The 22,404-nt window shown below is 34.0% G+C and overlaps 2 protein-coding genes across 6 annotated transcripts in view; one reads left to right on the top strand and one right to left on the bottom strand.

Annotated features, from left to right (window-relative positions):
• The window catches only part of LOC126821410 (run domain Beclin-1-interacting and cysteine-rich domain-containing protein), a 54,677-nt gene extending 37,891 nt beyond the window's left edge, over positions 1-16,786 (top strand). For 3 of the 5 annotated variants that reach the window (XM_050549835.2, XM_050549862.2, XM_050549854.2), the window contains 10 exons: positions 1,022-1,154; positions 2,436-2,513; positions 2,866-2,939; positions 3,383-3,447; positions 3,825-4,125; positions 7,518-7,596; positions 8,164-8,238; positions 11,614-11,704; positions 12,249-12,321; positions 14,748-16,786. In XM_050549835.2, coding sequence (XP_050405792.1) covers positions 1,022-1,154; positions 2,436-2,513; positions 2,866-2,939; positions 3,383-3,447; positions 3,825-4,125; positions 7,518-7,596; positions 8,164-8,238; positions 11,614-11,704; positions 12,249-12,321; positions 14,748-14,835 — 1,057 coding nt within the window. In that variant the 3' untranslated portion in view covers positions 14,836-16,786. The other 2 variants (XM_050549840.2, XM_050549847.1) reach the window with 2 other exon arrangements.
• Positions 16,787-18,724: 1,938 nt separating this feature from the next.
• Positions 18,725-19,919, bottom strand: LOC126821613 (tRNA (cytosine(38)-C(5))-methyltransferase). The gene has a single exon (XM_050550078.2). The coding sequence runs from the start codon at positions 19,912-19,914 to the stop codon at positions 18,727-18,729; it is 1,188 nt and encodes a 395-aa protein (XP_050406035.1). The 5' UTR covers positions 19,915-19,919; the 3' UTR covers positions 18,725-18,726.
• Positions 19,920-22,404: the final 2,485 nt, after the last annotated feature.

The raw sequence follows: 22,404 nt of genomic DNA, 5'->3' as shown, positions 1-22,404 counted from the left end.
CAGCTAAATCCATGATGTTAAAAGTTTCGTATACTAAACGTTAGCATGGGGCAGAACTTTATAAAAACCAAACAAATTCTATTGGTTTTCTGATAATTATACTTAATGAGTTATTACTCTTAATCAGATTATAATGTATTATAAATGGTTCATTACCGAAAAAAGTAAAAATATGCGACAACTCTTGTTGACTGCCCGGACGATTTAGCTGCTGTGGGTGTATGTTTCGTTGCCTAGCAACTTATCTTTGTTTAAAGTTTCACTATTGGTCCGCTAAAACATAACACGAACTTAAGAGCGTGAAATCCCCTTCTATCCCGGATAAGAACGACAAAACGACATGGGTAAAATGACATGCGGGGGGGGGGGGGTCGTAAAGGATGTTTTCTTAAGGAAGGAAGAAAGTTTTGCGGGTCCTCATAAGCAGTGTTTTTGGCAACTTATGCGCGAGAGTTGATTGTTGTATGCAAAGTCGAGTTAAGCTCGAAAATTTTGACATTTTGTCAAGACCCCACGCCTGTTGGGAAGGGGACCTGCAACTAAAACTTAAGAATCAATGTTCAGAATATCGAGTACCGCTGTCCACTTATTTAGCATAGTAGAAGTTTTGTGATTTTCGAAACAACATGAACCTAGCTCCGTTACTGATAGGGGAAGGGGTGAACGAATGGTCCAATGTTTGCGCTTTAGATCATAAGATCTTTTATAGAGTCAAGTGGTGCAGTTCGATACCCAGCTTGTACGTGACTGATAAAGACCCCAATATGCATGCGAATTAATGAAATTTAATCGTATGTTGGTTGAAATGACCTAGTTGGTGTCGAATGTCGAGTGGATGTTAAATCCCATTTCCCTCTCTCTCCCTGTGAATCATATTGACCTCCACCTTATACTGAAAACTACCGTAGATAGTGAGGCTCTAGTTTACCAGTACATGAACTTCGGCTTTATCCTTCAATTTTATGGTAAAAGTTCTTCTCTCTTTTATTATTTATTTGTCTATAAATATTTTTCTTTCTAGTTCTATTCAGGAAGGTTCTTACTTATCAGCTGAGTCTGTTGCCATTTCTCTTATCAAAAAATTCTCTGAAAAGAAGTTGCCTAAAGCTTCTGATTTAGAATGGTTAGTGTCTGAACAAGATGCTCCACAAGCTGTAAGTTACTGTTTTCACCTTTAATACCTAAAATGTTAAAGAGGCAATATCACTTTGAATAAATGTACATTAATTCCAAACACTGACATATTTAGAATATGGTATTTTACATAGAGGTGTTTAACTCCTAGAAAACGAACTAAAATTGTACACAACTCACAAATTAAAACGAACTAGAAAACGAACTAAAATTGTACACAACTCACAAATTAAAACATAAATTAAAGTAACTATAACAGATTATTATTATTAAAGGAAATAAAACAGATTTTTACAAATTAGTATTTTAGTAATTAAAAGAGATTAATATTAAAGTAACTAAAACAGATTATTATTAAAGTAATTAAAACCGATTATTATTAAAGTAATTAAAGCAGAATAGTATTAAAGTAACTAAAATAGATTATTATTAAATTAATTAGAACAGATTAGTATTAAAGTTACTTAAACAGATTGGTATTAAAGTAATTAAACAGATTGGTATTAAAGTAACTAAAAGAGATTAGTATGAAATTAACTAAAACTAAAGTAATTAAAACAGGTTATTATTAAACTCGAACAGATTAGTATTTAAGTAGATTAGTATTAAAGATACATTCCCAGGTACAAACTAGGTGATTTGATGATATATTTGGACTAAAAACATATTCAAACTAATTAATATAGCATAATTTTGCTTCAAATCCTACTCAAAACATTGCAATTGTCAGGGAACACCCGGTTATAAAAAATTGACCAAAAGGGGTCATTTTTGTGTCACAAGACACAATGGGTGTGAAGTCGGAGGAGAATTCATTGCATACAAAAGACGATGTTGCCTTTATCGCTGACTATTTATTTATTATCGAAGCCTAATTAAATTCTCGGATTATCCACTGCCCGCATCTTTTTCCGTGATTTTTATCTTCATAAAGTTTATCAACATGTACATCAAGCGCCAAATCTCCGCATGCAACCTTCGATGTCATGCGTGCAGACACTCCTAATTGTCAGGCTATCGATTAGGGAAACCCGTACATTTTTGTCCTGTAGGCGCTTCATGAGTGTTTTTCAGGGAATCCAGTATTTTTCTAGTAAGATTGGATATTTCTACTTTCTATATATACCAAAATTGCCATACTTTTATTGGAAATAACCACCTGATCAATACTTTTCTGGGAACGTAGCTTTAAAGTAATTAGAACAGTTATTATTATAATAATAATGAAAACAGATTATTATTAAATTGATTAAAACAGATTAGATAAAATTACCATTATATATGTCCTGATTGTTTTCCAGTTACTTCCTTTACCAAAGTCGTACCCTGTATCACCGGATGATGGGGAAAATTCAGACCTTCTTTCTACAAATATACAGGTAATCAATTCAGTGATATTAAGGTTGATTAACGTTTCTTGGGGGTGGGGGTGAATCTAGGAGTCATTCAAGTCATTATGTCAAGGCTTCTACCAGAAAACCAAAATTTGATTATGTTTCAGAACAATATTAATGGCTTATTTTCACTTTTAAATATTAGAAAAATGAGTATTCCTGAAGTAGCCATCTTTCCCTTGATACATGAGTAACACTTAATTTTGATAATATACACATGAAATTAAATAATATACCAAAATAATCGATAATGGGACTATGATGGTTGTTTAAAATGTTTTAAGTGTATTTATAAGATGATTATAATAAATTTCTAATTTGTTATTTTTACCTTCAGACTAGGTTGAGAGGTAATCTAGAATGGGCACCACCTAGAGCACAAATCATCTTTAATATTCACCCACCACCTAAGTAAGCAACTGAATATTTTTCTATGACTATGTACCCAAAAATACATCACACATTACTTTACACATCAGTAACAATATGCAGGAGTTTTCTATGTTTATCAATCGGTTGTATTCTGCGTCTACCATTAATACATTAAAGTAAAGTCTATTAAGACCAAAATACATTTCATGATATATCACCATTATAATTAGACAGCTTGATGGTATCTATTCATGCAGATACACTATATGTAGTGAAGCCGTGCAGTTTCTATCAACTATTTGTTCTTTATTATGGTTGTTGTACATTATAAGTTATAAACCTTATCTAACCAAATGCCCCTGTAATGGAAACCCTTGTATTGCTTTTGTCAGTAATGAAATTCGGTGTCTTCAGTAGGCATGTTTTATTTGAGAATCGGAAAGGCATAAAGAAAGAGACCAATTTTTGATGTTATATTACAGAAGACGTGTTATATTAGCGAAACAGAATTATAGATGTGCTGGTTGTGGTACAAAAGTTGAATTGGGTCAGTTGAGAATATTTATATGATCTTTTCATACTCACTGTTGTTTTAATTTTTATTAGAAATTTGTAATTTTTCATATTTTTTTTTTTTAAAAAAAGCCTATTATTTCTCAATTTTTGATAAAGGAGAGGGGCGAGAGAAATATTAACAATTTTTTATTTTTGGCAATTGCAATGATACTTATTTCAGTTCCTTTAAATTAATGACATTTTAATGACTTATAGTAGTAGATTTATCCCATATCCTGCTATAAATGAGATTACGTATTGTCAGATAAAAAGATTATTAAAATAAAGCCCACAAAAGGTCATATTGATATAACCTATTTAAAATAACTTAAACATGCTCTTTAAGTTTGGTGTTTGTTTTGTTTGCAGATTATGTGAAACGATTTAGATATTGTGAATATCTAGGAAAATTCTTCTGTCAGTGTTGTCATAGCAACTCATTAGAATATATACCAGGAAGAATTATTCGAAAGTGGGACTTCATCAAATATCGAGTTTCAAACTTTGCCAGAGATGTTTTAACAAAGATTTATTCTGATCCCTTATTTGATATAACTGTCATCAACCCAACTTTATATCGTAAAACAAGAAACCTAGAAACTATTCGTGATTTTCGAAAGCAGCTATACCATCTTCGGACATTTCTTAAAGTGTGTAAAGATGGAGCAAGGTAAGCGCAACTTAAATCGACCATATTCTTTGAAAATTCCCCTCCTCTGCACTCCTCAAACATCCATCAAAAAAAAAAGTTAGCTTTGTAGATTTTTTGAGATGCTGGATGTCATTCCATTCAGTAAAATTTACTGGACTTTACAATATCTCTCACATAACAAGTGATTTTTGGGAGTTTGAATATTCGAAACATATATATATATTAGAATCAGGGATCTTAATTTGCTGATTTTTGTCGGCTTTAGCCGCTTGAAATTCAATCAAGCCGATTTGTAAAACAATGAACCGGCCACTATGGTATCATAAATCAGTCTACTTTCGGCTAAATTACAACGGGTTAATTATTACTTGTTAATTAAGTAGTCAATCAACTTGCTTGTTGGCTACAATAACAATAGTGAGAATCGGCCTTGTGGTTCATAATCCAAGAAATTAGCACGAGTCACCATAATTTTGATATCCCGGTAAAAAAACAAAACAAGCTTGCTGATTATTCATAACAGGTCCAGTAAGTTGCCTTTGAGGAAATAAGCCATGTGATAATTGAAGGTTTCACTGACCAATTGATTATAATCCTCGGATAGAACACTGAATACACCGAGAAACTGTCATTGGTAATATATTATGAATCTCCAATGTTGATGACACGTGACATCGGTCGGTTTTAGGTCAATAACCCAGCGATGCTAGTTTTAATTTTAAATAGCGTTTACCTTTATGACAGAGGCTTAATTCTTAAAATGTTGTCGTTATTATTATTGAAAGCTATATGGCATAGTTGTATGGAATTTAATTTTAAAGCCATTTCAATTATGGTTGTAACGTGATCACTGTGCCATGTGTCTATCATCATCGAATGAATAAAAACATTTGCAAGTTACGTGATTGAAAAAAACCCTACAAATTGTGTTATGAAGAAATATACTATTCAAAAAAAGTAGGAGATGTTTGATTTTGGGGGCATAATACTAAAATATGCAAATGACTACGAAAAAAGTCACTATAGAACCTAACAGAAGAAACATTTCCAGTTACATGTGACGCCCAAACGCACCAATAGCTACCGCATGGAATGCAGGTGATGCTTGGGATCATCATGGGGGTCCAACCCAAGATTTGCACGACTCTGACTTTGAATGTTACAGTCATTGTGGCATTGAATTCCAGGGTGGAAACATCAGTTTAATTGTTTTAGTGACCAGAAAACAAATTTTGATATGCGTCGGCTTACCCAAAATGAAAGGTTACGTGCCCTTGGCATGCTACAGATCGGCACAACACAGGCGGTTGTGGCGCGGACGATGAATGTTTCTCATTCTGTCATAAGCAGGCTATGGTCCAGATACCGTGATACACAATCTGTACAGGACAGACCACGCTCAGGTCGACCAAGGGCGACAACTCAAGCCCAGGATCGATTTATCCATACCTTGGCCTTGAGAAATCGTGTCATCACAGCAAATCAGATCAGCGCTCGTCTTCAAACAGACACTGGTGTGAGAGTGAGTGGCCAGACGATTCGGAATCGACTGCATAGGGGTCACCTTCGCGCCCGACGTCCTCGCGTGATCCCTTGTTTGAGAGATCATCACATTCAGGCAAGACGTCGTTGGTGTAGGAATCGTCAACACTGGGATAATCGACGCTGGAGCAATGTGATGTTTTCAGATGAGTCAAGGTTCACTGTTGATTTTTTGGACAGACGTAGGAGGGTGTGGCGTTGTCGAAACGAGCGCTTCCAAGACGTTAACGTCATCAGACATGATCGATTTGGGGGTGGTTCTGTTATGGTGTGGGGAGGCATCACTGTTGCTGGAAGAACGGCTTTACATGTTGTTGCAGGGCGTGTTACAGGCCAGTACTACCGGGACAACATCTTGGCAGTCCATGTTGTGCCGTTCGCACGACGTCATGGCCGCCGTTTCATCTTCCAGGATGACAACGTCAACAACGTCCTGCCAATGTCCAAGAACTTGCTGCTGCGTTGCAACAGGAATGGGACAATCTGGACCAAAATGACCTTAGACGTCTCATTAGGAGTATGCCACGTCGGATCAATGCTTGTTTGGCAAACAGAGGAGGATTTACCCGTTACTGACTTGGTTGTGATGCTGTGGTAACTTTGCTGTTTGACCCCGGGTATCATTTTACCCTTATAATGGTCAGTCTGTGCCTTACTTAGTCTAACGATCATTTGGAATAAATCGATGAATGTGAACTTCATTTCATTTTGTCATTTGTTTCTTCGTCAGTTTCATTAGGTGACTTTAATAACATTTAAAAATCAAATATCCCCTACTTTTTTTGAATAGTATACCATGGTGCTGTATCAGCTTATATCCATCGAAAAAAACGAATACAGTAATATATTCAGGAATATTACTGACATGAATTTCAAGCCAGTGAATTAAATATGAATATTTTTCCGAACGGTGTACCTGTTTGTCGTTATTTTTTGCGATAATTACATGTAGTAGAATACGATATTTCTCATAATGAATTACCAAGAATTATTTTTGTTGAAGTCTAGTTATAATAAAGGGAATGGAAGCTTCAAATGTTAATATGTTAATAATAATATGAATGTCACACATAGATCCTAAAAGAGTTTTCAAAGTACAAAAATGCACAAAGCAAAAGGAAGCTACAGTGGCTCAGTGAGTAAGATATTGGCTCTCTAACCTGGAGGTTCCATTCTTGTGTTGGTCAAGAAATTTCATAGTGATTTTCTGGCGGGGTTCCTCCTTGTCAGTGATGTAGGATGGAGGGCCTGGCAAGAGACAATTTTTAGTCGTTTGCATGGGACGGAAAACTGAGGTCCCGTTTACAAACTGGCATGCACATAAAAAAACAATTAACTGTTTGAATTTGAAATAAGAGTGGGCAGTAGCACATAGTATGGCGTATGCCCGTGGTCATTAGCCCAATCGGTGCAAATTTTATTTGCATCAAGCAAAAACATTTCATTTCACTTCATTTGCATAAAGCAAAAACAAAGGACCAAGTCAATACAAATGAATTTGTATTTGAAATGTGAATGCTACCCCTTACATCACCATAGAGTATAATGTCAGTCCTTTTTTCCTCATTATATTGATGTAGTTCACAGGATAATTATCATCCACGCGATAAGGGATTTGAAAGATCCTTAAAGATTAAGCAGACAAATCGGTGGTCGCAATTTTCTCATAACAAGGAGTCAATCTACAATTGTTCTGTGCCATTTATGATTGTCAGTAACATTTATAAGTGTTTTGTACTTGATAGCTGAATGTACTGGATACTTCCAAATTCAATCAAAAATGTCTAATTGTATAAATCCCTTTAACACTAAAAGCTTCTGTATTATTCATTCTTTTAACATGTTTCTAATTGTTTTGTTTTTATTAGTCTATTAGCGGATATAGAAAAATTACCACGTCATTGGATAGAAGATAACAGTATTTATTCTCTGGAAGATCTTATTAATGTAAGACATCATTTATCTAACTGTAACATTGTACTTAGTGCAGGCTTAAACTTAATTTTTACTTGAATTTCGGTTGAATCTTGCTAGTTCAAAGCCTCATTGTCACATGTCGGAGTTGGTTTCTACTGGGCAGAGTGTGCCTAATTGTTCGTATGAGATGGAAAAATGATGTCCATTTATGTACATGTTGGCAGGCATTTAGAAGAACAATTAGAATACAGAAAATGCCCATGTCTGGGCAAAATCCAGCTACCACCACCTGCAAATGAAACCATTGAAATTACCATGTCCATATTATGTTGATGAAACGTTATACACCATTCCATTCAAGTCATGTACGTTTACCCAGCATTCCCAAATCCTGATTAGGGCTAAACAGAGGTTTAAATAAAGAACACTTCAACAATGATATTAAACCCCTAATGGGCTTTCATGAATACAGCTCTGAACTCTTAAATATATTTATCTGTCTGCTCCCTGCAGAGTTATAAATTCACAGAGAAAAATACATTTTTTCCACAATTTGAATATTATCACAGTTTATAATGATATATTCTTCACTTACAGGTTAAGAATGGTTCTATGTTAAACCAGTTAAAGAATAATGTATCTAATAGTCTTAGTCATATAGATCATTGTCAGGTTGGTAGAAATAGATTTATAACTTTCATGTTCAACATATAGGTACAGGTATGAGGTAACTGAAGGAAATATGCTTGAAAGTTTGGACCATGTTATTGAAATGACAAAATATGAAACTTTGACCTTTTAGAATTATGTAGTACAGTAGAATCTGTATTAAGCAGCCACTCACAGGAATTTTCATGACTGATCACTTAATGGGAGTGACCTCTTAATAAAATCTTAGTGTTTGTTAGTGCGGACGTCAAGAAAATTTTACACTTGGATGCATTTTGAGCAAACATCAATACTTGCATCGGTAAATTTGGCAATCGCTGAAACTTGCTTTGAACGATAAATTCTTTGACTCAAATCTACTGTGTACCATTGTGATGTATTCGATTTTTGTAAAGAAAATCCTTGAATTAATTTTATTTTATCAAAAAAACATCGCTAAATTTTTCACCGATTTTCAGGGAGTGTAACTCGATATGTAATATAGGAGGCGCTAAAATTCTGTTTACCAACAAAGTGGCAATGGAAAAAAGATACTGGATGGTCGAGACAAAACTCGGCTTTGTCGGTACTTATAGTTTATTCAATCAGTATCAAATAAAGTTTCTCGTACGTGTGAAAGCCATGATCGGCAGATCAGGATTTGTCATTTAATAAAACAAAAGATTAATTAACAGATAATCCCGGGTTTATTGTTAATTTCACAGTTTTTTTTACCTGATCGGTGGGGGCCAGATAATTAACTATTAATCACAGGATTACCGGAGGTGCTAAGAAGTACGACAAGATGGTATCATCCAACAAGGGCCGTTGAATGGGTGATATTTTGTTAAATTTATAACTAAAACAGTGACAGCTGGCTGCGTCAGAAGAGTGACCGTTGATTAAAGAGATGAAACAATAGATATTCTATGGCGGGAATTTATCGTGACCGCTTACAAGGAGATGTCGCTGAATAGTAGTGGCTGCTCGTACAGATTCTACTGTACATGTAAATGAGAAGTCATTGATTGAAAAATATATAAGTGACTTGCACTTATTTAATAACAAATACATTCAATGTTTCAATTTTGAATACACATATAAAAAATATTACATACCTTCCCAAAATTTCAATACAACCTCAGGATTTTTTTACATTATCTATAAAATATAAAAGCTACACGCTTGAACAGTATTTAAAGAAAATTTTCTTCACAGATTGTTCGGTTGGCACATGAGGAATTGAGATATAATAACCTAATACAAGTATATGGCCTAGAAAGTCCATTCTTAAAAGTCCCTGGTTGTGATTTGAACGATATAAGTATATCAGTCCAAAAGTGGATCAATTCCAGTCAGTACTTACAAAGATATGTTGATCTATAGATCATTGATCTATGCTGCCCTTTATGTAAATGGTACACTTTACTGCTTCTGTTTTCTGTCTTCTCACTTCTTTATGAATATTCCAGCATTTTGAAATCTACGGTAATCACCAGTAAACAAGTCTTTGTATTGTTGGATGAAGTCATGATATTATAACCCATCTACTGCCATTGAAGCATGTTTGTGAATGTAATTGATGAGCCGGGAGATTATGTATCTTTTGATATTTTGATCTTGTTTTCTTAACTAAATGAGTAGGACGGCAAACCCCATTTCATTTCATTTATAAATGTTTAATAATCAGTCAGAGTAGATATTGCAAGTCACGCACAGTTACTTTAAATAACCATAAGCAATTACTAACCAATCTTGATTTTTGGAAATGCATGTCTTGAAGGAAATCGACCTATTCATTGCAGTTTTATGCTCCCTATTCTGTATTGTAACATTGGATGCTTATTGGCATGTATTTCTATTTATTAAATAGACTCTGGCTTTCCTCTTTAAAATGTCACCATAAAACTCTTGTAGAAGTATTGGAATTTACATGAACGCTTGCATTGACTGTTTTTGAAAAGAAAAAAAAATCCATGTACCTGTAATTTAAAGGACATTTTTATTTCCTGTGTTTTAGTTCTGTCAAGGAATAGGGTAGATATTTTTACCTTTTATTTTTAAATCAGGGATGCAAATATTTCTTTCTATGATTTTTTTTTTTACCTTTTTTGGTTTTATTTTTTGGAGTTTTTGGCAAACAGAATGAACAATTTTCATAAATGTGTTTTTTTTGAGAATAAGCTGTAGGAATAAGCTTTTACTCAAAGACTTCAGTCAAGGAAGGTTAACTTAGGTTACATATGTAGCCTGTATATATGAACAATGAAGAAAATATGTTTATCTCAAGTCTTGAGTAAAAGCTGTCTTACTTAATGCTCATATTGGTTTTAAAAATAACCAAAATTGGTTTCTATGTGTCAGACATTAGCAATGTGTTTGACCTTAAAATCATGTTTTTAACAATAAACAGGAATACTCTTGATAGTTCATTAATTTAATATTGAACTTATATAATGAACTCTCAAAAAATGCCTCTTTTTAAATTATCAAATTTGGGTTTTGATTTTGTTTATATAAACACATACATACATGTATTCGAAATGGGGCACATGGTAACCAAGACGTTCTTTTTTTTTTATAGAATCTAGATTTGGTATCTGGTTAAATAATTATTGTCTTCTTTGTAACATTATTTGAAGGGATGTGGCATGGTTAAAGCATAGCATGGCAGATTTTATTATCTGCGTTCTCAACTCTCCTTCTAATACTTAAAGAGCTGTGCGTGCACATGAAATTTTGAAGCAAAATTCACCATGTTAATCTTGAAAAGATCTTATTTAATATGATTTTCTCTTGTTCACTTTTATAATTTAGATACAAAAAATTTGTTTTCAACAAAAGAAAAAATATATAATTGTCAAGTATGTCATAGGCGCCGTAACGTAGATTTTTAAGCTGACGTAGTAAAGACATCTAAATAAACTTAAAACATTTTGGTCAAAACGAGATTAGTGAATGGGATTATCAATTAAAACGCTTATAAATAGTGTAATTTTTAGGTATGGGTTAACCAAAGTAAAAATTTGTGAATAGTTGATTATTAAGAAGTAAGAACTGCACAAATTGAAGTGTGTCATAAAAAATTTCCAGCACCGTGAGTAAAACATCTCACTTTTTTTTGGCATTTGGTACTAAGAAAAATAAAAAAAAAAACATTGATAACATTGATGTAAGCGTGCTTCTAGGACTTAGAGTTCATTTTTATCATGGCACTTTGATAATAACCGTTTAACTAACTTTAGCATATGGCTCAAAAATGTTATTTCCACTGGGACCTCAAACAGCTGGCGGTTTCAAAAATGAGTTAAAAATTATGTAAAAAAAAAAATCACTTTTAAATTATTTCAGGGAACATATAAAATATGCAAATGGTTAACAGTGTTGTTTTATTTGCAGTTTTGCCAGGGAATGGGATTTATCTGTGAAATGTGTCATAAGGTGGACATCATCTTCCCTTTTCAACTTCATAAAGTTATACTTTGCGCTGGTAAGTATTACCAGTTACCTCCCTACATGTATATACATACACATACTGAAATTGAAGTTTCTGAATTCTGCAAAAATTGTCAATCAAGTAAACACAAGATACTATCTCAACCAGTCTCTTTATCTTAAACAAGTTCTCCATATTTGGTTACTACTTGTAGAACTATACTAGGAGTCAGTTCTGTTAATTTAGAATGTTATGAATTCCCAATCGAGCAACCCCTGTTGTGGTGGGAATGCTTTATAACTTGGTGGTGATACTATAACAGAGTCTTTCTTGACCAACATTTATCGCTTTCGACAATTTGTAATTGCAACATGGATGACAATAGTTATGAATTTGATCATGATCTGGTTGTTTGCTTATTAGCATTTTGTGTCTCCAAATTATTGATTGGTATGTTATAATTGGTTGGCATGACACATGGTAAGTAGTTGGCATATGGCAAAATTGATTAGCACTGGTGATAATTGCAACTTAGAGTTAACAAATTATTTTAAAGAATCTTTAGAATATTTAATTTTGAATGTCTGTTATATTTCAGATTGTTGCTCTTGTTATCATAAAGCTTGTTTTGTACCCAACAAATGTCCAAAATGTGCCAGAATTGAAGCTAGGTAGGCTTTATCTAATTGTAAAACATTTATTAGTCATGGATAAGAATTTTTATACTCCCACAATTGTTTGTCTATCCTACTGAAACCATAACTTTCATAGTTATTCCCCTTTGTTATGAACTATATATCCATCGATCGGTCATTAACATCTCTTGTTAGCACAATACACGCTTAATTAAGTTGTATAGTTTCTATACCACCACATTTTCATGTGGACGTATTATACCGTCGCTCCTGTCAGTTTTTAACTTGTGGACACTCAAGAGGTCACAATTTTCATCTGATTTTGATGAAACTTAAAATGCATGTTTATGACCCAAAGATCTTGGTTTCTTTTGATATTCGTGCAAATCGGATCTTAACTTCCTGAATTATGGCCCCTGATTGTACGAAAAATTGTGTTATTAGCTTGTGGTCCCTCTAGAGGTCACAGTTATTATCTGATTTAAAAAAACATTCAAATGTATCACTGTTACACCGTAATTAAATATGTCGGTTGAGTTGGAATTTCGGGAAAATCGGACAAAAACTTTCTGACAAAATGGCTGCCCCTCCTTGTACACAAATAGTGTAAACATATGGTATATCAAGGTTGTGGACCCTCTAGAGGTCACAGTTTTGAACCGATTTTGACGAAACTTGAAATAGATGTTTATAAGCCAAAGATCTTGATTCCTTTCGATATTTGTGCATATCAGATCGGAACTTCCTTGAATTATGACCCTTGATTGTACGAAAAATCATGTTTTTAGCTTGTGGTCCTTCTAGAGGTCACAATTTTTATCCAATTTAAACAAAAATGTTAAAATATATCACCATTACACCCAAATGATGGTTGAGTTAGTTTTCGTGAGAATTGGACTAAAACTGCTGGACAAAATGGCCGCCCATCGTACACAATAAGTGTAAATATATGGTATATCAAGGTTGTGGACCCACTAAAGGGCACAATTTTTATCCGATTTAAAAAAAACATTTGAATATATCACCGTTACACTGTAATGTTGGTTGAGTTCGAATTTCGTAAAATTTGGACAAAAACTGACGGACAAAATGGCCACCACTTGTACGAAATAGTGTAAACATATGGTATATCAAGGTTGTGGACCCTCTAGAGGTCACAATTTTGATCCGATATTGATGAGACTTAAAATATATGTTTATAACCCAAAGATATTTGTTCCTTTCGATATTCGCGTATATCGAATACTAACTTCCTAGATTATGGCCCTTAAATTGATTGTACGAAACATCACACTTTTATCTTGTGGTCCCTCTAAAGGTAACAATTATTATCCGATTTTAAAAAAACATTTGAATTTATCCCTGTTACACCGTAATGTTGGTTGAGTTCAAATTTTCGTAAAAATCAGACAAAAACTGCTGGACAAAATGGCCGCCCCTTGTACGCAAATAGTGTAAACATATGGTATATCAAGGTTGTGGACCTTCTAGAGGTCACAATTTTAATTGGATTTTGATGAAACTTGAAATACATGTTTATAACCTAAAGATCTTGGTACCTTTCGATATTCGCGCATATTTGATCGTAACTTCCTTAAATATGGGCCTTGATTGTACAAAAAATTGCATTTTTACCTTGAGGTTCTTCTAGAGGTCACAATTTTTATCCGATTTAAAGAAAAACATTTGAATATATCACTGTTACACCCTAATGTAGGTTGAGTTCCAATTTCGTGAAAATCGGACCAAAACTGCCGGACAAAATGATCTTGGTTCCTTTCACTACTTGCGCATAGTAACTTCCTGGCTGAATGGCCCCTGATTAATAAAAAAATTGTGGGTTTTTTTAGCTTGAGGATTCTCTAGAAGTCACAGTTTTTATCTGTTTTTAAAAACCGTTTAAATATATCACCATTCCACCATAATGAAGGTTGATTTCGAATTTTGGAAAAATCGAAATGAAACTGCCCGACAAAATGGACGCTCTTTGTACGCAAATTGTGTTTAAGTATGTAATGTGAAGGTTGTGGACCCTCTAGAGGTCACAATTTTTATCCGATTTTGATGAAACTTAAAATATATCTTTATATCCCAAAGATCTCAATCCCTTTCAATATTTGCATATTTCAGACCATAATTTCTTTGATTATAGCCCCTGATTGTACAAAAAATCGCCTTTGTTTTTAGCGTGTTCTCTATCCATATCTTGCAAAATGTGAGCGTATGTTGCCTGGCAACCGCTGGTTTAAAATCAACATTTTTCAGTAACTTACTGAGTTATTCCCCATTGATACAAACTCTTGCTGACATGACTGTAGATGCTTCAATTATGATGCAATCTTTCAAGACTTTTTTTTATTGTCTTAAGGTATATTGAAAAGGTTAGTAGGTTTCACTTACTATATGATCCAATCTTTGTGAATTTTATTAAATATTATAAGTGTTTTCTTATTTAATTCCAGGCGCCTTCGTTTACAAGAAACAATGATAGACGAAGATGAATCTTCAGAAGATGTTGATACAAATAAAACAGTTGCCCAAACACATTGATAATACTCTAAAGCAATACAGGAAAATAAAATACTATGTAAATTGCTTCAAGATATTGAGTGAATTTGTTAGCAAGATTTTTGCATGCAAATAAATTATGCCTTGTCTTTCAAAAGATGATTGTGTGCCTATAAAAAGAAACCTTCCTATTCTCCCATTTACAGGGTAAATCAAGATTGTGAGGACAGTGCAGTGGCATATAGAGTTTTGTTTTAAAGTTATTACATGTTCATACATTATGTCCTAAATGGTCCTAATGGTTTAAAGATATAACCTATGGAACCAGTCTTTTGACTGTGCAAGATGTTGGGTTATCTGCTTAACTGCATGTGTTTTTTTTACAATTTCTTGCCTCTGCTAATTAGACCTATGTGCATTCAATTAGTGAAATATATGCAGATATTTTCAATGCTAGTCCAGATGCTTATCACCATTTTTCTCTTAGCTAACATCAATTACTTAACTATCAATATTTTATTTGAACAAGTCTATTATCCCCCAGTTCACTACAATTATGCAACTTATTCTTTACTTCATAATAACACAACTTCATGGATTTACTACTTCTTAGTTTATTACATGCAACGTTTCAATACTCTTACAGGTATCTTTATCAAGAAATGATCAATAATGAATAACAACCTACATTTATAGTACATCCATGAGTAAGACAGAAAAAACATAACATTAATTAAGAGTTATAACAACAACATTTCCCTTTGAAATTATTATTCTTTACTTCATTGAAGTGACCTTTAAGTTTGGTTTGGTTAAATCTACTGCATGATCTATTTAAGTATTTCATACATTCTGATGAATTATGGAAGACTTTTCACCCAATGGCTGCTAAATTTATATTTTAACACTGTTTTCTACTGTACCTTAATTTTCGTCAACTGTTTTTCGTATTTGTTCAGTTGTTTATTAAGGATCAGTGCATGCAACGATTTTGTTTGTTTGTTTTTTTTTAAATCATAAATCATTATTTCACTGATGTAATGGCTAAAAAAAGGTCTTGCATGACCTAGTTTTATTTATGTATTTTCTTAATGCTGTAATTAGTCACTATGGCCAAGATTTGGGTGGCAGTACAAATTAAATTGTGGGTCACTGGATGATATTAAGAATATCATTTTTGAATGATATTTAATTCAAGGGAAGACCAGTGAGAATTCTATATATTTGCCTAAGGAATTTTGTGTATGAATAGAAATAATTGTATCCTATTGTTAAAGGTTTAGTAAGGTATGTCAATATAAATGCAATAAAATTATATAACATACTGGTAGGTTGAAATTCAGTTTTAAACTAAGAAATGAATGTCATGGCTGTGCAATTTTGTTGTGATTTGTTTTAATTGTTTGAATATTCAACAAAATTAAAATATTGATTGTGTCATGTCAGTATTTTTTTTAAAAAAAGGCATTAACAGACTAAAATTACATTAGAATTATATAAAACAAAATATCTTGACTTAGTGTAATTGGTCAATTTTTAGGGATTGTGTTAAATTACATGTATGTAACTAAAGAAAATTATTAATTTGTGTAATCTCTGTCTTTATTATACATGTGTATTGGATTAATAAACAAAAAGTAGCTCTACACAATTTTTGACAAGTATAAATTTATTTTAATTTACGGTCATTGTGTGATAAAATGGCTTAAAATATCATGACAAGAAAGTTATTTTTGTTACATTTGTATAGATTTCATTTAATATAATGTAATTATATAATTTGTTATGTTTTTTTTGTTGAATTGTATAATTTTGTATAGCTGTCAATAATTTATTAATTTATTTGTTAGGAAACCGTATGCATGCATTATTATTGTTATTAATTCATCTGTGATATACATTGTACAAAACATACATCATATTATCATATTTTTGTAAGCATTGTTTGATCATACTTTTGTAAGCAATAAAAGAATAAACCGATATCAACATTTTACAAGCATATTCATTATCAATTAAATGATTGTTCTCCTATTAAAGATATCCAGATCCCCTATGGCTATTAGTAATTTATTACCGGTATATATTTTAGAGCAAAAACTTATCATCAACACTATTCTGCCAAGCAGAGTCATACTAATCCTACCCTATGGTCATATTTTGGAGAAAACAAAAATCCAGGTAGAAATATACAAGTGAAAATGAAATGAAATAAAATGGGGGTTTAACGTCCTGCTCCAACTGGGCTAATGAAGACAAGCATAAGTCATACAGTGTGCTATGAGGGAAATTTTGCCCACGTAGCGGCATTATGGCTTACTCTTATATCAAATTCAAACTGCCAAGGGATCTTTTATGTGCACGCCAATGTACATGTATACACGGGACACCTGTTTTTTGTCCCATCTGAATGACTAGACATCTATCCATGTCAGACCCTCCTTCCTGCACCACTGACAATGGGAAACCACGTCGGAAAAACCTGATGAATCTCGGCCAGTGCAAGGATCGAACACGCAACCTCCAGGCTAGTGAGCCAGCGTCTTTCCCACCGTGGCTCCCATACAACGGAAAGAAAATAGTACAAAGACCTTTTTATGTTGATTCTGTGGTGTTGAGTGTAAATGTATGTGCTGTGTTTGTAAATGGCTTGTAAATTAAACGGGGAATAAGAGCTGGAACTTGTGCTCAAGTTGTATTCTTGATTCTACTATGCAATAAGAGGAATAATCACTAATTTCTGAACAGGGATTTGTGAGAAATATTCCCTTTTCTTCCCTTTTGCAGTGTTTGTAAACACATGCACAATTCTCTCTATGTGAATTTCAGTGAGTTCTTGCTTACCATCATCTACATGCTACATGTATCTTAGGGGACTTTCTCAGCAAACAAAACATTTATAATACATTGTTTGTGATGTGCAACTTGAGATGGGGTGATCAAGACTTAAATTCATTAATTCCTGGAGTTTGGGCCTATTATTACAAAATGTTACTGTAGCTGTAGTTCAATAACCTGCATATGAAAGTGTCATTTCAATTATTTATTATACTCCATACATAGTGCAGGGGCGTCGTGCAAAAAATTTTTTTAGGGGCGCCCAACTTTCTGCAAGTGTGTTCATGGTAAATTAAATTTACTGGCTGCGCAGAGTGTTGGCGGCACGCCGCCCACATCGAATGTCGCAGGCATGAGCATGCAAGGGGGGTACGGGGGGCCCTCCCCCAGAAAATTTTTAAAATTAGAAGCCGGCAAACGCCATTTCCATGGATTAGAGACAATAAAGTTATGATTGAAAAATGGCCGTTTTTTTACTGAATTTTTAGTGATAATGTAATTTATCACTCGAAAACTGAATTATATTTTATTCATCTCAACTTCGATTTAATTATTGAATGGACATTTCGAACAACTATATGCATGGTCAAATACATTGTATTTTAATAAAAATTACTTTCAGTCTTTATTTTTGACACCCGTACCGTATATGGATATTTTATCAAATACAACATACAATCATAAATAGGGATTTACACAACAAGCACAAAATCAACTCTGTAGACCCACGGATGGCTTGGATTTAAACAGTATTTCATTGATTGATTAAATTTTTAAATGGCATCGTGAGCAGAGATTAAACGTTACGTTAACGTCATACTCCCGGAAATTTTAGATCGGGGCTAAATGATAGAGTGTACGAGGCGAGGCCGCTGTAGGCCTTAACAAATGATATCTAAACTAAAGTGCAATGAACTAAACACAGACCATGTGATGACTAAAACAGACGGACAGGTCTTCTGTCTTAATAATATCAATAAAAATATTTTTATTTCCCTGAGGGCCCCCCCGGGCCCCAATGGGCACGACGCCACTGACATAATGTGTAATAACATGATCACAGACAAGGTTTGTATTTCATAAATAGACACAATATCACATTAACATTAGTTTTATAAGTAAAGACACAACATAAACATTCAAACTATTGCCTAAACATCGGTAAAGTTGAATACGATTAAGATTTGATGGAAAATCAAAGTCATTTGGAAAGCACAAGAGATTTGCAACTTCTCTTGGAGTAAAGTATCTGAGTTTTAGTCTTCTGATGATTTCCATCTCCTCATCCTGCCAAAACTCCCGTGAATTCTTGGAAACAGTTTTGCTCTTTAATTCACATGCATCCTTAAACTCTAATACATTATTAGACATTTGTATAATAGGCCCTGCTCCATTAATATAATGTCCATATCTTTTCGTAAAACACATTGTTTTTTTAAGACCTGGGTGAACAATGTCCATTATAATAAACCACTTTAAGTTCTTTTCCTCAACTAAATAATCTTGAAAATAGTCGGTACTCTTTTTTTCTAGAAAATGTACTAATTTAAGACATTTATCAGAGATGACATGATCTTCAAGTTCTTCTTGATGAATGTTTTGTTCACAGTTCTCTAAAGGTTGCCATTTTGATTCACATTCCACTGAGATATTTGTTCGAAGATCCTTTTCATTTTCATGGTTGTATGCTAACCAGTCGTCTGGACAATTTGGAATCTCTGTAATTGGCATGTCCGTAACTTCAAAATTAAAACATTTTGACTTTGCAATTAAGTAATATCTTAAACGACAGTTTGGGATCCCAAACTGCAAAGGTGTTAACAGAAACTCCTGAAAATAGTAGCTATTTGCTTGCAATGTGTTGATCAAACACTGTCTTGCTTCACTTAGTTCAAATCCCTTTACATTTTCAACTAGTATATTTTGCGGTTTATTTGTAGCTTTGTCAATGAGATCTAATACATGAAGAAATGACTGAGTTCTAATATCACAGACATCTTTCTTATTACCAATTCTTGTGAAGGGTTGACAAGGTGGGCTCATTAAAATTATGTCAATATTCCACTTCTCGAATTGTTGGAGCGTTATTTTCTCAATACCAACTGACTTCAATTCTACCCTTTGAATATTATGTCGATAAATTTCATTAGCAGTGGTATTGATGTCTATTGCAGTTACAACCTTAAAATTCACTCCACTTTGTTTTAAGGCATAATGCATGCCACCAATTCCACTATATAATTCCAAAACACGAAACTCGTGAAGTTCGATGGGGGCTGCCATATTGGACAAACTACTTCCGGTAACTCATGTCGGGATAAGACCACTAATTATTACCCCGAATTATTACAGGATTTTTTGTCCCCCGCCTTACGAGAGAGAGAGAGAGAGAGATAAAAAGAGAGATATGGGGTTTAACGTCCACTCGACACAAACTAGGTCATTTCGGGACTAACATGTGGTATTCGCTTGCGCGTAGGGGTCTTTAGCAGTGGGTGGAAACCGGAGGACCCGGAGAAAAACTACGAGGTTGGACAGGCGACCCTACTCCTTGCCACGTACAATCGGGGATTCTAAACCACGCCAGTCGACTCAATGACAGACTTTATGATACAGCGCGCGCACGCTAACCATTCAGCCATCCACCCCTCCTGCCTTACGAAGAAAGCAGGATCTATTAAAATGACAGGGCTGGGGTAATGGTAATGGTAATGGAATGTAATCATTACAATTTTTTAAGTAATGGCCATGTAATGAGTAATGCAAATGTAATTAATTACAATCAATCAGTCAGTTAGATTAAAAGACAATAAATAGTTTTAGTACACTTAATCTTAATCTCAAGGTAACAAGTGGCAAACCAAACAATGATCTCCAAGTATCTCATCATTTTATGGTTACTTAAAACTAATATATATTTTGTTTTCGAGTCATGCCGAATAATTTACCAGTTATTATACAATATATTATAGACAAACTATTTGGATTGATTAAAAATTTAAAAATAAAATTACTTAAAAGAAAATACAATTAATTAACTATACTTTTGATTCATTTTTCAAGTTATACAGAGAAAATGTCAGTTTTTGTCACCACTGTCCGTCACAATAAAATTGGCCTTGATGTTATAATTGCTAGAAATAATAATTCATAAACAAATATCTACTAAGTGAATCTAGGATTATTTTGAGTTTGATTTTGTAATGGGTAACTAATTACATTGCTAAAAATAAGAAAGCTGGTAATTGTAATGATTACATTTAAAAAGTAATGGTAATGTAATTCATTACATTGGCAATGTAATGACCCCAGCCCGGTAAAATGGAACTGTCCGTCTGTCTGTCTCTCCGCCCGTCACACTTTTTGGGGACACAATAAATTTCCCAAACTGCACGCAGCGATACTTCTACGTCATACTTCGAGATTACGATCACTGTCCCAGTTAGACTCCATTTAAAACGCTCACGTGATCATTTTGGGGCGGGACTTATGGACGGGACTACTGTACCGCTTTGTGTACACAACAGAGTAAAAATAACTTTAAAAAGCACATGTATTATGTAAACGCGTGTCATTCGTAAATTGTCAACTTCTGCAGATTAAAAGCGGTATATAATAAAATGTGCTAGTGGGTAATATACAATACATTCTTTGCCATTGTAAACTGTCTTTAGAGTTTCAATCTGTTTATCTTTCAAAACAAGGTTAGATACTCCTAAATTTGTCTTCGCAAACACAACCGCCTCTGTGAAATTATTTTTCAAGGGCGCCGCCACCTGTTCTCAGGCGGAGCTAGCTGTAGACAGGCAGCCTAAGTTTGGGATGTAAATTTCCTTATAATTGGTGTAGGGGTTTCTTAGGTGAATACCGCGATGGAGTTCGAAGATGAGCATTTTCTGCGAAGGGTAAGCAGAGATAAACAATTTGATGCTTTGGGGCACGATAACTTTAGTTCTAATCGAGAAAGAGAGTGATGAAACTTGGTGTATAGTTTCATTACATCAATATCTTGACTAAGTTCGATACCGAGCATTAAAACTCTTTTGCTCTGGGTAAGCAGAGCGATAAGCAATTTGATTGGTCGAGACTTTGGAACACTATAACTCTCCTTCTAATTGATGTAGAATGTTCAAACTTGGTGTAGGGGTTCATTAGGTGACACTCGACAAACCTCAGCAGATTCCAGTACCCTATCTAGATGTAAAGTAACGGAATCTGCCGAGGTTTGCCGAGTGTATTAAGTGAAGGCCTTGATGGAGTTCGATCATGCGCATTTTCCGCTTAGGCTAAACAGAGATACGCAATTTGATTGGTTGAGAGCGATGAAATTCCGAGTATAGATTCATTATATCAATACCTTGACTAAGTTCGATCATGAGGATTTTCTGTTTTGGCTAATAAGCAAATTAATTGGTCGAGACTTTAGAACGTAACGACCCTGCTTTTAATAGAGGTAGAATGTTTAAGAGAGAGAGAGGGGGGGGGGTAACGTCCACTCGACACACAAAGTAGGTAATTTCAGGACTAACATATGGTTCAATTTTATTTCAATAATTCGCTTGCGTGTAGGAGTCTTTAGCAGTGGGGGAAACCGGAGGACCCTGAGAAAACCCAGTTGACTCAATGACCAACCTTATGATACAGCGCCAACACGCTAACCATCCACAACCCCAAGAATGTTTAAACTTGATGTAAATCTTCATTAGGTGAATGAATATCCTGACTGAGTTAAATGATTGCCATTTCCCACTAAAGCTAAGCAGAGCTAAGCAA

This window comes from Patella vulgata, chromosome 1 (assembly GCF_932274485.2).
Source record: "Patella vulgata chromosome 1, xgPatVulg1.2, whole genome shotgun sequence".
Classification (NCBI taxonomy): domain Eukaryota; kingdom Metazoa; phylum Mollusca; class Gastropoda; family Patellidae; genus Patella; species Patella vulgata.
Note: the sequence above shows the minus strand (reverse complement) of the source record. Positions and strands in the feature narration are given on the sequence as shown.

Excerpts from the sequence above, each read along its gene's own strand:
- LOC126821613 (XM_050550078.2), bottom strand. The coding sequence starts at position 19,914 with ATGGCAGCCCCCATCGAACTTCACGAGTTTCGTGTTTTGGAATTATAT.